This window comes from Oxyura jamaicensis, chromosome 12, assembly GCF_011077185.1.
Source record: "Oxyura jamaicensis isolate SHBP4307 breed ruddy duck chromosome 12, BPBGC_Ojam_1.0, whole genome shotgun sequence".
Lineage (NCBI taxonomy): Eukaryota > Metazoa > Chordata > Aves > Anseriformes > Anatidae > Oxyura > Oxyura jamaicensis.
The window spans coordinates 4,224,589-4,237,301 of record NC_048904.1 but is presented as its reverse complement, the minus strand read 5'-3'; the positions used below and the strand labels follow the sequence as shown (position 1 = coordinate 4,237,301).

The 12,713-nt window shown below is 42.5% G+C and overlaps 1 protein-coding gene across 1 annotated transcript; it reads left to right on the top strand.

The window, feature by feature from the left end:
- Window positions 1-153: 153 nt before the first annotated feature.
- On the top strand, window positions 154-11,919 carry MKRN2 (makorin ring finger protein 2; the record flags this gene model as incomplete). The annotated part of the gene is made up of 7 exons (XM_035337882.1): window positions 154-305; window positions 1,999-2,177; window positions 2,960-3,264; window positions 4,518-4,732; window positions 6,222-6,332; window positions 8,450-8,594; window positions 9,210-11,919. Coding segments are annotated over 7 exons (1,251 nt in total), but the record flags the coding sequence as incomplete, so codon positions are not given.
- Between the last annotated feature and the right edge of the window lie 794 nt (window positions 11,920-12,713).

The window sequence follows — 12,713 nt, the reverse complement described above, 5'->3', positions numbered from 1 at the left end:
GCCCTCCCGGCCCGTCCCCGAGGCCGCCCGGAGCTCGGGGAGCCGCGCTCGGCCGGGCCGCTGCTGGAGGGGGGTCTCGGGAAGGGGCCGGGGGAAACGTCCCCGGGGCAAGGCAGCGGCTGCCGGGCTCGTCCCCACAAAATGGATTCCTGAGCGCTGAACTGCTTCCCCCCCAGGTACTACCTGCAAGGAGTGTGTCGGGAGGGAAACAAGTGCCTGTTCTCGCACGATTTGGCCACGAGCAAGTCATCTACGATCTGCAAGTATTACCAGAAGGGACAGTGTGCCTACGGAGCGCGGTGCAGGTAAAGAGCTGATCTCCTGGGAGCAGCGAGCTCTGGCGAACCGGGGCTAGTAATCGCGTGCCCTCGGCTTTAAACCCCAGGGCCTCGAAGATGAGGAAAAGATGGGACTTTCTGAATGGCAAAAAGAATGAAATACTATATTGAATAACGATGAGCCTTGTCTCCTGCTGCTAAAGCCAGCTTTGAATACAGTGTTGTAGTTTGACAATGTCTTAGCTTCAGGGATGATCTTATCCTGTAGAAACTAAACTCCATGTTCCCCAGGTGTTTTCACCTCGTTCTTATTGCAGTGAGAACTATTAAATACTAAAAACAGGATTTCAGATGTGCAGCTTCACAAGAGGTGGTGTTTGGTGGCGTGGTTTGCTTCCCACGTTACCACAGTGCCTGGAAGGGGCCGTGCTTGGGCCGCGCTGTGCCGGTGTGTGTGGTGGGGCTCACGGCTGTGCTCGTGCAGCTCCTAAAGCAGAATTTTGAGGACTTCCAGCTCTGTCTTAGAGCAAAGTGCATTTTTTTCATGTTCCCCTAGGTTCTGTGGGAAAAGGGAACAGCTTTGCACCCTTTCCTGAGGCCTTCTGGCCAAGGCTCCTTGAGAGACCCTCCAGTAAACGCTGTGTGTTGGTGAATGTTGTTACGTCCCGCCGGCCCGGGGCTCCCTCACAGACACATTCTGGCCACAGATGAGAGACCTGTGTTTGCATTCACCTGGCAAGAGCTGGAGGTCTTGAGGTGTTACTCTGTTTGTAATAGCTTTGTTGCGAGCCTTTCTTAGGCGTTGTTAATGGTATCAGAATTGGAACAGAAAGCCAACCATCCGTGAGCTGCCTAACTCCCATGAGCTGCTCCCATCGAGCTGGCCGTCTGTAACGCGCCTGCTGCTGGCCGTGCTGCTCCCTGGGAGCGCCTGGCACACTGCGGGGAGTGCAAGGACAGCTGCAGCCTGTGCTGCTGTTCTGCTCCAGCTGTTTTGGGACAGTTGAGGGCATGTGACGCACAGAACCTACCGAGGTGTACGGCAAAACTGGGCGCTAAGTACAGGACCAGAAATGAATATGGAGAATGCTTTTGTTCTCACCAGTAACACTCTAGCGTTCAGGTGTGCCTGTGGCTTAGCTGGACCAGCCTCTGTACTGCACTGGTTGCCCCTGTTCTACTGCTAAGCTTTTTCCATTATTTTACCAGGTGTCTTGAATGCTTCCCTATGCTGCACACAAACACTACGTCTCCTGCCTGTGGTGTGGCAGCAAGTGTTGCTGCTTGGAAGGGGAAAGCAAGATCAAAAAATGTCAGTCCTTACTGCACATCTTTTAATTTTGCTTCTCTGAGAAATGTCAGCAAACCTGTTTGTGTGGGGAGATGACGAAGATCTGATTTAATATGCACATGAATAATGTTCTTTCAGCTATGCTTGGTGTCTCTAGAGAAAATCTAGGTGTGCGTTCAGAGGCATCCATTTTCTGAGACTGAGAAACTTCTTGTCTGGCCTTGAAAGAGAGTCAACATTTCAGTCAACTTGTTAAAACAACCCTTTATTTATTTATTTATTTATTTATTTATTTTTAAAGGCATCTAAAGTAGCTATTCAGCTTTATTTTGTTACAAAAAGGATAGGGAAATTCATCAAGGGAGCTGTCCCTCTGCTGTGCCCCCGGTTTAGCTTTTGTACCACTTATTCCATCTGTTTCTTTTGTAGATATGATCACACCAGGCTTCCTGCGTCAGGGGGTGCAGCAGCACCTGTGCCACCTCCCCTTACATCGGCAGCGCTGCACAGCCCTCGCCACCCTCCCGAGCACAACGCACCGGTAATCAAGAGCAAGCTGCGTGAGACTGGCAAACGGGAAAAGAAAACACTAGTGCTCCGGGACAGAAGTGAGTAGGAGTGGTTCTGTGCTCATCCCCAGTGGTGTCATCCTCTGATCTGTATGGGAGTTGGATATTTCTTCACCTTTTTTGTTCCTTGAATTTCATGGACAGCTGGAGAGGGGTGCTGTAGGCCTTCCGAACTCGTGAGTCCCCTTTCCTGTAAACACTTTAGCCTGTCAGTACCTTTTAGTGACAGTGTTTAACTGACTGGCTTTTAACCTGGTGTTCCCTGAAAGGGGTTTTTGGTCTGGGGTGGATTTTTGGTAGATAGGTTGGGAATATTGTTAAAATATCCCCGCTCCTCAGATCTTTTTGTGCATTTTGTTCTCAATGAGAGGGCATTTGAAATGGTGAGGAACCTGGCTGCTTTGTGCCACGGCACCACTCTGTGGAGGATTGTGCCAGTGCGTAGGAACACAAGCCCCAGAGACGTCCCTCCATGCCTCGCACCCGGGGACAGGAGCTGAGTCCCCCTGCTACCAGCACACTGTTCCTACCCCTTACCACGGTCGCACCAAACAGGCCAGTTGCCCTTCTGTGAAGTGGGAGGATTTTTTATCCTGCTTGTAAATAGAAGACAGCTCAAGAGACCTTGAAATTCGTCTTTTAAATAAGTAGTCTGTGAAAATTCTTGCCGTTTGGGAGCAAAAGAGGCTTAAGGATGAGAAGATGTCATTGAGAAGGAATTAAAAAAAAATGCTGTTTCTTGAAAAGAAGCTACGGGAAGCTTCTTGAGTAGGTTTCGTGCTGTATCCTCTGTTGCTCATACTATGTTTCTTTTTTATAAGATCTGAGTGGCTTGAATGAAGAAAAGCAGAAGCCCAGTGCCACAAGCGATGTGGTGTGTTGCGGTGACAAAAATGATAACGTGGAAATGAAGCCCCATTCGTATCTGGAAGCTATCTGCAGTGGACTGGAAGATCCTGTAGCTGGAAGTTCCTGTGCTGATGGAGAGCAGTGGTGTCCTTACGCTGCAGCAGGAGCGTGCCACTTCGGGGATCGCTGCCTTTACCTGCACGGAGACGTGTGTGAAATTTGTGGATTGCAAGTACTTCACCCTTTTGACCAAGAACAGAGGAAGGCTCACGAGATGGTAACAGTAACATGAAATTGCGTTGGATTTGGTTTGCTTGCTGCAGGATTGGGTTGGTTTGATCTAAAATCCAAAGGTGTTTTATGTAGAATAGCCTGTTGTTCCAAAGGGCTTTTGCTGTGCTGTTTTTCTGGCCTTACAATGATTCTAACAGAGGTCTGTTTAAGTATCTAGGACTTAATTTGTAACAGCGGTGCAAATACAGCAACCCCTTTTCCTCCTTATGAGAAACTTGCCTGCAGTACTGGGAGACCAGAACACCCTAAAACTCTACCAGGAAAATGTCTTTTGTAGCTTACAAGAGGTCTCAGTGGTAGACTGCTGTCTTAGAGCAAGCACCCTGCTGGTCTGCTGAGTCACCTCTTCAAATATCCCAGCTTGTTCAGGGCTGATTTCAGGGCAGTGTGAAACAGGGACAGACTGAACAGAGTACAGCGATTTTGGAGATGAACTTTAGGAAAGCCAGGGGCACTGGATGAGGCATTGGCTGGGTACGGAGGGCCTTAAGCTCTTCCCTGGGCCCAGCCTCCAGATTTAGGTCAGAGCAGGTGAGGAACAGTTTTCATTTCAAGGCTGAGGAGGAGCAAGACCAGAAGCTTTAGTGGTTACTGAGTCATGGTCCCTCCAGAGCCTGGAGTAGAATCTGAGGGGTCGGAGTCTCAGTTCTTGCGCTCCCAGCGTATGCTTGCCAAACATGCTGTTGTAGGAGTTCTCATCCCGGGAGCCTGCTGCTGTCTGAGCAAGCAAGAGGTAAAGCTATGCAGGCACAAGCACCAGCTCGTCCTGTAGTGCCGTAAAAGCAGATCGGTTGATGGTCAGAACTGGGATGCCATGATGAGATGCTGTAGGAAAGCCCATAATAAGAGACTAATTCCTTATCTAGGGTAAAGCTCAGTACCTGGTGAATGAACAGGGTGGCTCTAATAACAAACAGGGTGACATCTTGAGTGTGGTATCCATTCTGGACCCTGAATTAGATGATTTTTAGGGGTATTTGAAACACTTCCTTGTGTGATACCCGTTCCATGACAGATGCAGACAGGTGTAAATTGCGACTGTTCAGGCAGCCTTACTTGTGATACTTCTGAAGCTGCAGAGAACATCGGAGGGCTGAGTTACGTGATCGCCCTTAAAGTAATTAAAAATAAACAATGATTACGAAGGGTGGCAATGATGCTCTTAATCAGCGTACCGTGTTTTTCCTGTCAGATCCCTGTCACAGACAATAACCGGTGACATCTCTCCCGTGACAGATGTGCATGGCAACATTGGAGCATGACATGGAGAAGGCCTTTGCCTTTCAGGCAAGTCAGGACAAAGTGTGCAGTATCTGCATGGAAGTGGTATATGAAAAGCCATCAGCCTCTGAGAGGAGGTTTGGGATCCTTTCCAACTGCAATCACACATACTGTTTGTCCTGCATCCGGCAGTGGAGATGTGCCAAGCAGTTCGAGAATCCCATCATAAAGTAAGTTCGTGTTAACTAGACTGTCGTGCTGTGGCCTGTGTCAGTGAGATGGGCTCTCTGGTGTGCGTTGACTCGATTTGGAAATAAATGTGGTCAGTCCTTAGCTGTAAATATTAGCCTAGCCATTAATGAGATCTAAGCTCAGAAAATCCTGGTCCAAGTGCTGGGAAAGTGCAAGACATCAGAGTATGTCTGTGAGATGAGACCATCCACCTCCACGTCCAGGTAGGAGGCACCAGGTAAGTTCACTTGCACGCTGCAGCTCAGCATGTTGGCCATTTTTAACTTAACCCTCTCAATGCGTTGGCAATGTGCAGACATTCAGATGCAGAATAGCTGAGCTGACTTCTGCCCCTGCTTCCTTCACAGGAACCTGTTTGCAAAACTGTAACTCCTTCCTATGTATGTCCTTAATTACTGCATTCTTCTCTCAAATACAGGTTACTCAAGCTAAACCTTCCGTTAATCACACATTTGTATCTGAGTAAACTCCTCCAACTTCTGTGTAAAAAACATATCCTAAACAGATTCTTCCTTAGATGAAAGAATTTTAAACATCCAATTAGGGCAATTTCCTTTTTTTAGAATCTCTTTGAAAACTCTTTCAAGATAAAAGCACGCTGAGCAAGAGGAGGGAAATATTTTCAGTCCGCTGCCAAAACAGACTTTCCTGGACAACCTTCATTATGAATTTCATTGAAGTGAAAGTTAGCTCATTAGACAGGTACTGAGACATTCTGGTTACAACAGGGACTGCGGCTTTTTTTGCAGAAACAGTGCTCTGGAATCAGGTTTGGATGTGATCAGGTACTAATATAAATTCTCCAAAAGTGTTTTTTACATGATTCATAATAGTGAACATACCAGTTTTTGTATAGTTACTCTACATGACGGACTTGGATTAGTTTCAAAAGCAATGCCTGCAGAGACACGAGGTGTTTCTACGGGACTTACAGGGAGGTACCAGGTAATAAAGGTTTTCCTAGGCTTGTTGGGGTACCAGAAGTTGCTTATTTCATTCTTGATCTTAGTTCCTAATGAATAAATCCATCTCATGAAACCACTAAATGAACAGCTCATCAGTGCTGTAGATTTCAGATCGTATTTCAAAAGGCTTAGGGACAATCCTTTTCCTTTATTCGTCTGGTTTGGCTTTCTGCTGGATGGGAGCCGCAGCACTTTCATAGCAGTTAGTTTATTTCTGTGTATTGGGCCTTTATCCATGTTTCTGCAGGAAATATCTATCACTTTGGTTCAAGTCTTGCAACAAATGCAAGGCAGCACAAGCCTGACTGTGCCATTTCGGATTATTTCAGCTGAAGCAAGCACGAACTGCATGTATGTGCTGGACTAAGCCGTGAAGCTGTCTGATGCACCCGTGTGACCAGCTGTCGCCCTTTCCCTCAGGAGCCTGCAGTTTCGGGCTGATTTATTGAGTATCGTTTTCACAAAGTAACAAAGCATTCCTTCTTTGTCTTGATCCATTAAGGTCTTGTCCAGAGTGCCGTGTGATATCAGAGTTTGTCATCCCTAGCGTGTATTGGGTAGAAGACCAGGACAAGAAGAATGAGCTGATTGAAGCATTTAAGCAGGGAGTGGGGTAAGTTCATTAACCACAGATATTATTTACATTGTCCTTAAGATACACTAAGACTTACTCGATTAAAATCCCTGTATTTTGATACTTAGATGATGACAACCCATTCAGTAAATAACTCTTAATCTCTGTTAACGGCACGCCGTTTTTATTTAGCTTAGCTTTTCAGCTGTTGTGAAAGGGTCTGCTGTAGTTATAGAGCAGAAGTTGCTTGAACTCATTGTGCTCTGAAGTGTTGAGGCTTTGTCAAAAACTGGATTTGTGCAGTTTCTGCTGATCCTTTGGACATAATTGCCTGGAAGGCTGTCAGTTATGGAGAAAACAAGGAAGGAAAGCCTGATTTTTGTGATAGTATCTTGAAATACAGGCTTAAAATTTCACAAGTCTTTTGTAATGGCTATTGGAAATGGAAAATACATCACTCCATTCCCTTTATTGTCTAATAAAGATTTGCCTGGTGATTGGAGCTGCTAAAGTGGTGTTTTACAGCAGCTTTGCAAAGCTGTGCTTGCCTGGAATCTGTACAGGTCACTTAGTTCAGGGAACAATAAGGAACCATTAACTTACCTCATTGCTCACTCTTTTAAAGGGAAGCAAGGAGATTTATGCTTGACCCAAATGAGTCATGATTATTTTGCTAAAGGTTGTGCAGCTTTATTTTGTGATATGCACCAACTTTTGAAACCTGCCCTTTGGAGTACAGAAAAAAGAGGTTTAACCTAAAGCTGTAGCTGTTTACTAGCTTTTCAACTGCCTGGGGAGATTTATCTTTGAAGTATTGTTATAACATAGCAGCAGAATTGCTGAAAGCTGTACTACTCCATTAAATCTTTAATCCAGCTTCCTGTTTTAGCTCACAGTCAGGCAAAGTACTTGAATAAAATGAATCACTTCACACTGAGGTTCTTGATACTGTTAGTTTTCAATACTGTTACTGGTGTGGTTTTTCACTTCAATCCTGAAGGACTTTGTGCCGAGCGTAGTAAGCTGTGCTCAATAGCTTGGCTTAGGCAGTTTTCAAATGACTGCACATTCTAGGTAAGGCAAGCTTTTGTTTTATTGGCATAGCACCGGCAGGTAGTGTTACAAGCTGGGTTTTGGTTTTGGCTTTTGTATTTTGAGAATACAAAAATGGTTTTTGCTTTAAGTGTTTGGCTAAGACTAATGTGTTGTGTTGTACCTAAGCATCTCTGTAGCAAAGAGGTCTTACAAATAAATCTCTTGGCACTCAGTTTAACTTTGGGGACGTAGTATTACACAGAATGAGAAAATGCTAATAAAGTGGTCACTGAAGGGGATTCTGAGCTCGGAGCAGGGGGTCGTCCCAGCACAAACCCATTCTGATTCATATGCCAGCACAGAAAGAAATAAGCCAAACTTAGAAAACTGGAACTTGTGTTCTAACCCAAGACAAATTAATTCCGTTTTTAATGCACTGCCTGCTTTTTTTTTGTGGTGGTGTTTGTTTCTTGTTATTGTTGAGCTTTCTTTTCCCTTCAGTTGCTATTTAGGAGGCTGTATTTAGGACTTACGGCTCAGTTTCATCACTGTTTGCATATAACTTCAGTTGCAATTTCTCTGTAGCTTCACCTTCAGATATTTTTCATTGAACAACAACACACCAAACCCTACCCCCTCCCTAGTGCTGCCTTTATAAAAAAAAAATGCTATGTCACTAGAACAACTTAGTTGAACAACAAAGCTGATGGAAACTTAAATTAATAACGTATTGTCACAGAACTTCCAAAGGAGGTGATGCAAGGAACTGGTTCATAAAAATGAAGCGGTAGAAAGCGACAGATTTTGTTCATGGGAATGAAAATCTATCTGTGCAGGATAGATGGCATTCTTTGAACATCCTTCACTTTCAGTGTCTTTTTATTTTTTTATTTTTTTTTTTCACTTATGGTGCTGCTCTTTTATGTATTTCTTTGTTCATGTTTAGTTTTCTTTCCCATCTATGTAACTGTTACCAGTTAGCACACCAAGAGTTTTGGTCTCATATTTAACAGTAGTACTCAGCATCATGGAATGCAGTGAGATAATTAAACCATGGAAAATGAACTGTATCTGCTTCCAAACTCACTGAAGGCAGTAACTCTCTCTTCTAATTGAATCAGAAAAAAACCCTGCAAGTACTTTGAACAAGGGAAAGGAACTTGTCCGTTTGGAGGAAAGTGTCTTTACCTTCATGCCTATCCAGATGGGACCCGAGCTGAACCTGAAAAACCAAGGAAACAGCTCAGCTCTGAGGGGACTGTGCGGGTAAGGGAATACTCCAGTCATTCGTAATTGAAAACACTTTTCGAATGTGAAGCGAACCACTGAAATGTGTTCTGTGTAATGCATGGCCTTAACAGAAAGAAAAACATCCCCAGCTTTCCTTGAGGCAGAGGTTTGTTGTTAGGGAGAGAGGGCAGCTTTTATTTAATAGCAAAAATTTATCTTTTTTAACCAGTGCTTCTCATTGCAGACCTCTCTACAAAGACATAAGCCAGTTAGAGCTGTCACCTGTAGTACAGTCAAAGGCTACTCTCCCTTGCCTGCATGTTGCTGCCATTGAGACCAGCACAGATGGGTAAAGCCGTCTCAGAACCTCATCATGCCTTGGCCACCTTCCTGAATGCTCAAGACAGGCCTCATTATTTTAATAGTATTGAGATATTAGATACAGCCCATTAATGCTGCCCAGTCTGACATAAGCTATTTACACGGTAACACTAACCAGACTAGTTGTCGCTTAAATTAACAGCAAATATTGCTGTTTTAACTCTCAAATTCCTTTTTTTTTTTTTGGTTTTAATGAGGAAAGAGGACTGATAAAGGAAAATATTTTAACTGAACTATGTCAAGCTAAATAAGATTTTTCTTCTATCGCAGTTCTTCAATTCCGTTCGTCTGTGGGACTTTATTGAAGACAGAGAAAGTCGGACTGTGACCAGCACAGATGATCAAGTAACAGAACTTGGAGAACTTTTCATGCACCTTTCTGGGGCTGATGAGGATTCTGCTACTTCTCAATAAAGGCAACTAAAGGTGCACTCTTTGGTAGCAATCCAGCTATTTATTTAGCGATGGTTTTAATTATTACAGCACGGTTAGAATGAATGTGCCCCGTGGTTTACTTGTGCAGTCCTGGTAAAGTTTTCAGATAGTTTTTTGTATGGCAACAGAAAAACTAAAATATATTTAAAAAGTTAAACTGATTGCATGGAAAAAAATCCCTTAATACCAAGAGGAGTCTCTTCCTCTTTGGCCTAACATATGCTGTCTTGTAAGTTGAGTGGTAATGTTAAATATGGCTCTTCTCTTGCCGTTTAAAGCATAAGCTGTTAAAAACTGTTGCTAAAGCTGTTTAGGGTGCTTTTTTTCCTGCTAAATCAACTAAAACGTATATCTACAAAAACCCACTGGGAATTATGATGAGTGTAGCTTCTCCTTTCGTACAGAAGGGATTTAAGAGCTCATACGTTATACCTCAAAGTACTTAGAATTCAGAAAAAGTTTTCTGTATTCTTACAGCGAGTGTTTCAGGAATGGGGCATGGACGCTGCCTGGCTGTTGAAGACCAGACCAGTTCGACCATACAAGTTCGGTTCCTACCATTGTTGTAAAATAATGAAGGGCATAGTGGCAGGAAATGCCTCCTGGAGCACCTGTTGTAAAGCAAATACAATTGTACAATATCCAGGCAGAGAGCAGTAGTACTAATCCTGCAGTCAAAAATATCCAGCTAAATTAACCTAGCACAAACTGGATATTACACACTGCAGAATAAGAAGATAACTTTCAGTATTAATTACAACAGTAATATTTTTTTTCCAAATGTATTTAACTTGAAGGGAAAACCTTGATTCAGGTTAAATGAAGTAGCCAAAATTAAATGAGTAACTAATTTTATATCAGTGATCTTACAGTTCATATCTATACGACATTAAGTAATTTCAGTCACAAAAGAAACAATTAGTTTTAACCACTACTTATCTTAACTGTGTGGGGAGTAGATACTTAGCCTTTTCCATCTCCACGTATTTCTAGGATTGAGACATCCTTGTGAGTCCCAGCCCCATTTCCCTGTACCTTCCGTCCCCAGTTGCAGCTGGCCGATGCTGTTACTAAAAGCACAGGGAGAAGCTCCAACATTTACTACTTCTAAGTGTGGCAGTTCTTTAGGACTGTCTCCAGCTGCTGATTTGCCTTTTCTGATTAAGGGCAACACTGATAGAGGGCCAGAAAGTTACGTATTAAAGCACATCTCTTCTGAGCCAATTGAATTGTTACTGAATTGTTTTTTTTCTTTAAAAATGTAATCCATGTTTGAGTTGCAGAAGCTTTATGATTCACTTTGGGTTCTGTTTTTTTAATTACACCTTGAGCAAAAGTAATTTGCAGTATGATTGTGCAATTTGTAAGAGGTTATTTCTGCTAAGTCATTTGTATTAACTTTGCAGTTAAACTAAACTTTGGTCTGGACTATCTTTTAAATGGCTAGTGAATGGCTTTTAAATGGCTACTGAGCATTAATGCACTGAGTACAAGCAAAGTTTTTTTGTTTTTTCCAAGCAAGTTCAGCATGCAATTTTAAAATGAAGTACAGGGCTAATGTTATGGTGAGACTGCATGGCCTTGAAAGGCTGCTCATCTGTGTAGAAAATACTTAAAGACAAACATTGCAGGAAACGTGATTACTGACACAACAAAAATAGTTGTGACACAAAGTATATTTAGATGCATTTGTGCAAAAAGCCTCGTCTCAGCATGGCACCTCGAGCACTGCTTTGATGATCTGAAACTAGAATCTGTGTCAGTGTCATCAAGCAAACAGCAGGAACCTTGGTCTGGTATTCACAATTTTTTTAATAGTACCAGATTACCTGCTCCAGGATTATCTGCTTCATCTGCTGTTTGGCATTTCTGCGTCAAAACTAAATCCGAGAAGCAGCTGGGATACAAGTACTAGTTTTCTGTAAGGGTTCCAACAGAGGAAGGAGAAATCCCATCTCTGCTGGCTAACAGTTCCCTCAAATTGAACAGGCAACTGTTGCTCTCTGTTCTGATCTAGGAATCGTAACTTTTGCGTACTTTCACACTAATTGCTAACAATGCTTACTGTGAAGTCAGTCCTTAGCTTGTAAGCACGTAGAACCACTTACCGTTCAACTTCCTTTTTAAAGCTGGCATTTGAAGGCACAAGTGATGGTCTTAACATACTACGTCATATTGCAATATAATTCTTCATCACTCATTAATTACAGAGATGAAGAAAACTGAGTACCTCTAAGAGCAATGCAGTTCTGTGAGATGAATATTCAAGAGCTCCAGCCCAGCCATACCTTCTGCCCTAAAACACGTGCACCCCTTAGCCTCCCTGCTGAAGCTTTTTTCATCCATTCCTGCATTTTTTTTTTCCAGAGAGAAAGATTTCAGTGGTGACATATAAAAAAAAAAAAAAAACAATGGAGAAGATATTCTTTACCTTAAAGTTAAACAAGACATTCCTGATTTACTGTGCTCCTTGAAAACAAACTGGGAAAACAAAAATCTGAAATTTAAAAAGGTAACTTGTTTTTCAAAACTACCTAGGGATTACATAAAGGGAACTTTTAATGTAAGACAAACTCACACCTTTTAAATTCTTCATTTTACAGCTTTCAAAATCTAATGCTACACCTAATAGTGGTTCAAAATAACCCTCTTGCTTTTATCAAGAATGTTTTTTAGTTTTTTCCAGAGACACATATCCTGTTTTTAAAAATTAGGAGTTAATGGTTCCTCTTTTGGAATTCAGTGCTAAGGTAAGAGCACCTTTCCACTTCTTTTTATCCTTCTTAAACTTTTTCAAATTAAAATGAAGGTAAAATGAGAGACAACGGGCATTTAGAGAGGGCTACGTTTAAATACCAAGAATATTAATAAAAATTATGCAGAACTATACAGGACTGTTTTCATCAGTCCTAAACATGAATTTTGTCATCATTCTCAATTATAAGGGTGGAAATATTATTCCCTAGGCAATAACGTTATGCTGATATTCTGAGGACAAAGTCCAACTGTTTTTATGGCAGTACCTTTCTGTCTATTTTGACATTACAGGCAGTTACGAGTTGCATATGTAAGATGTCAAAATTCATGGCAAAACAAATCATTTCCATTTTGCCTAACAAATTTTAGAGGCAGCGTTCAGACTGAGCTAACAGTGGTTCCATTTCCTCACCAGACCTGGTATGTGGATACAAACCCCATACTCACCAAGCACGTAATATCCCAAGAATGGAAAATTGGCTTCCATTAATGAACATATTTGAAAAGAATGCTATTTATGAGTAATTCTTAGATTAAACCACCGATTTCTTGTCACCTGCATATCAGCCAAGAGAAAACACG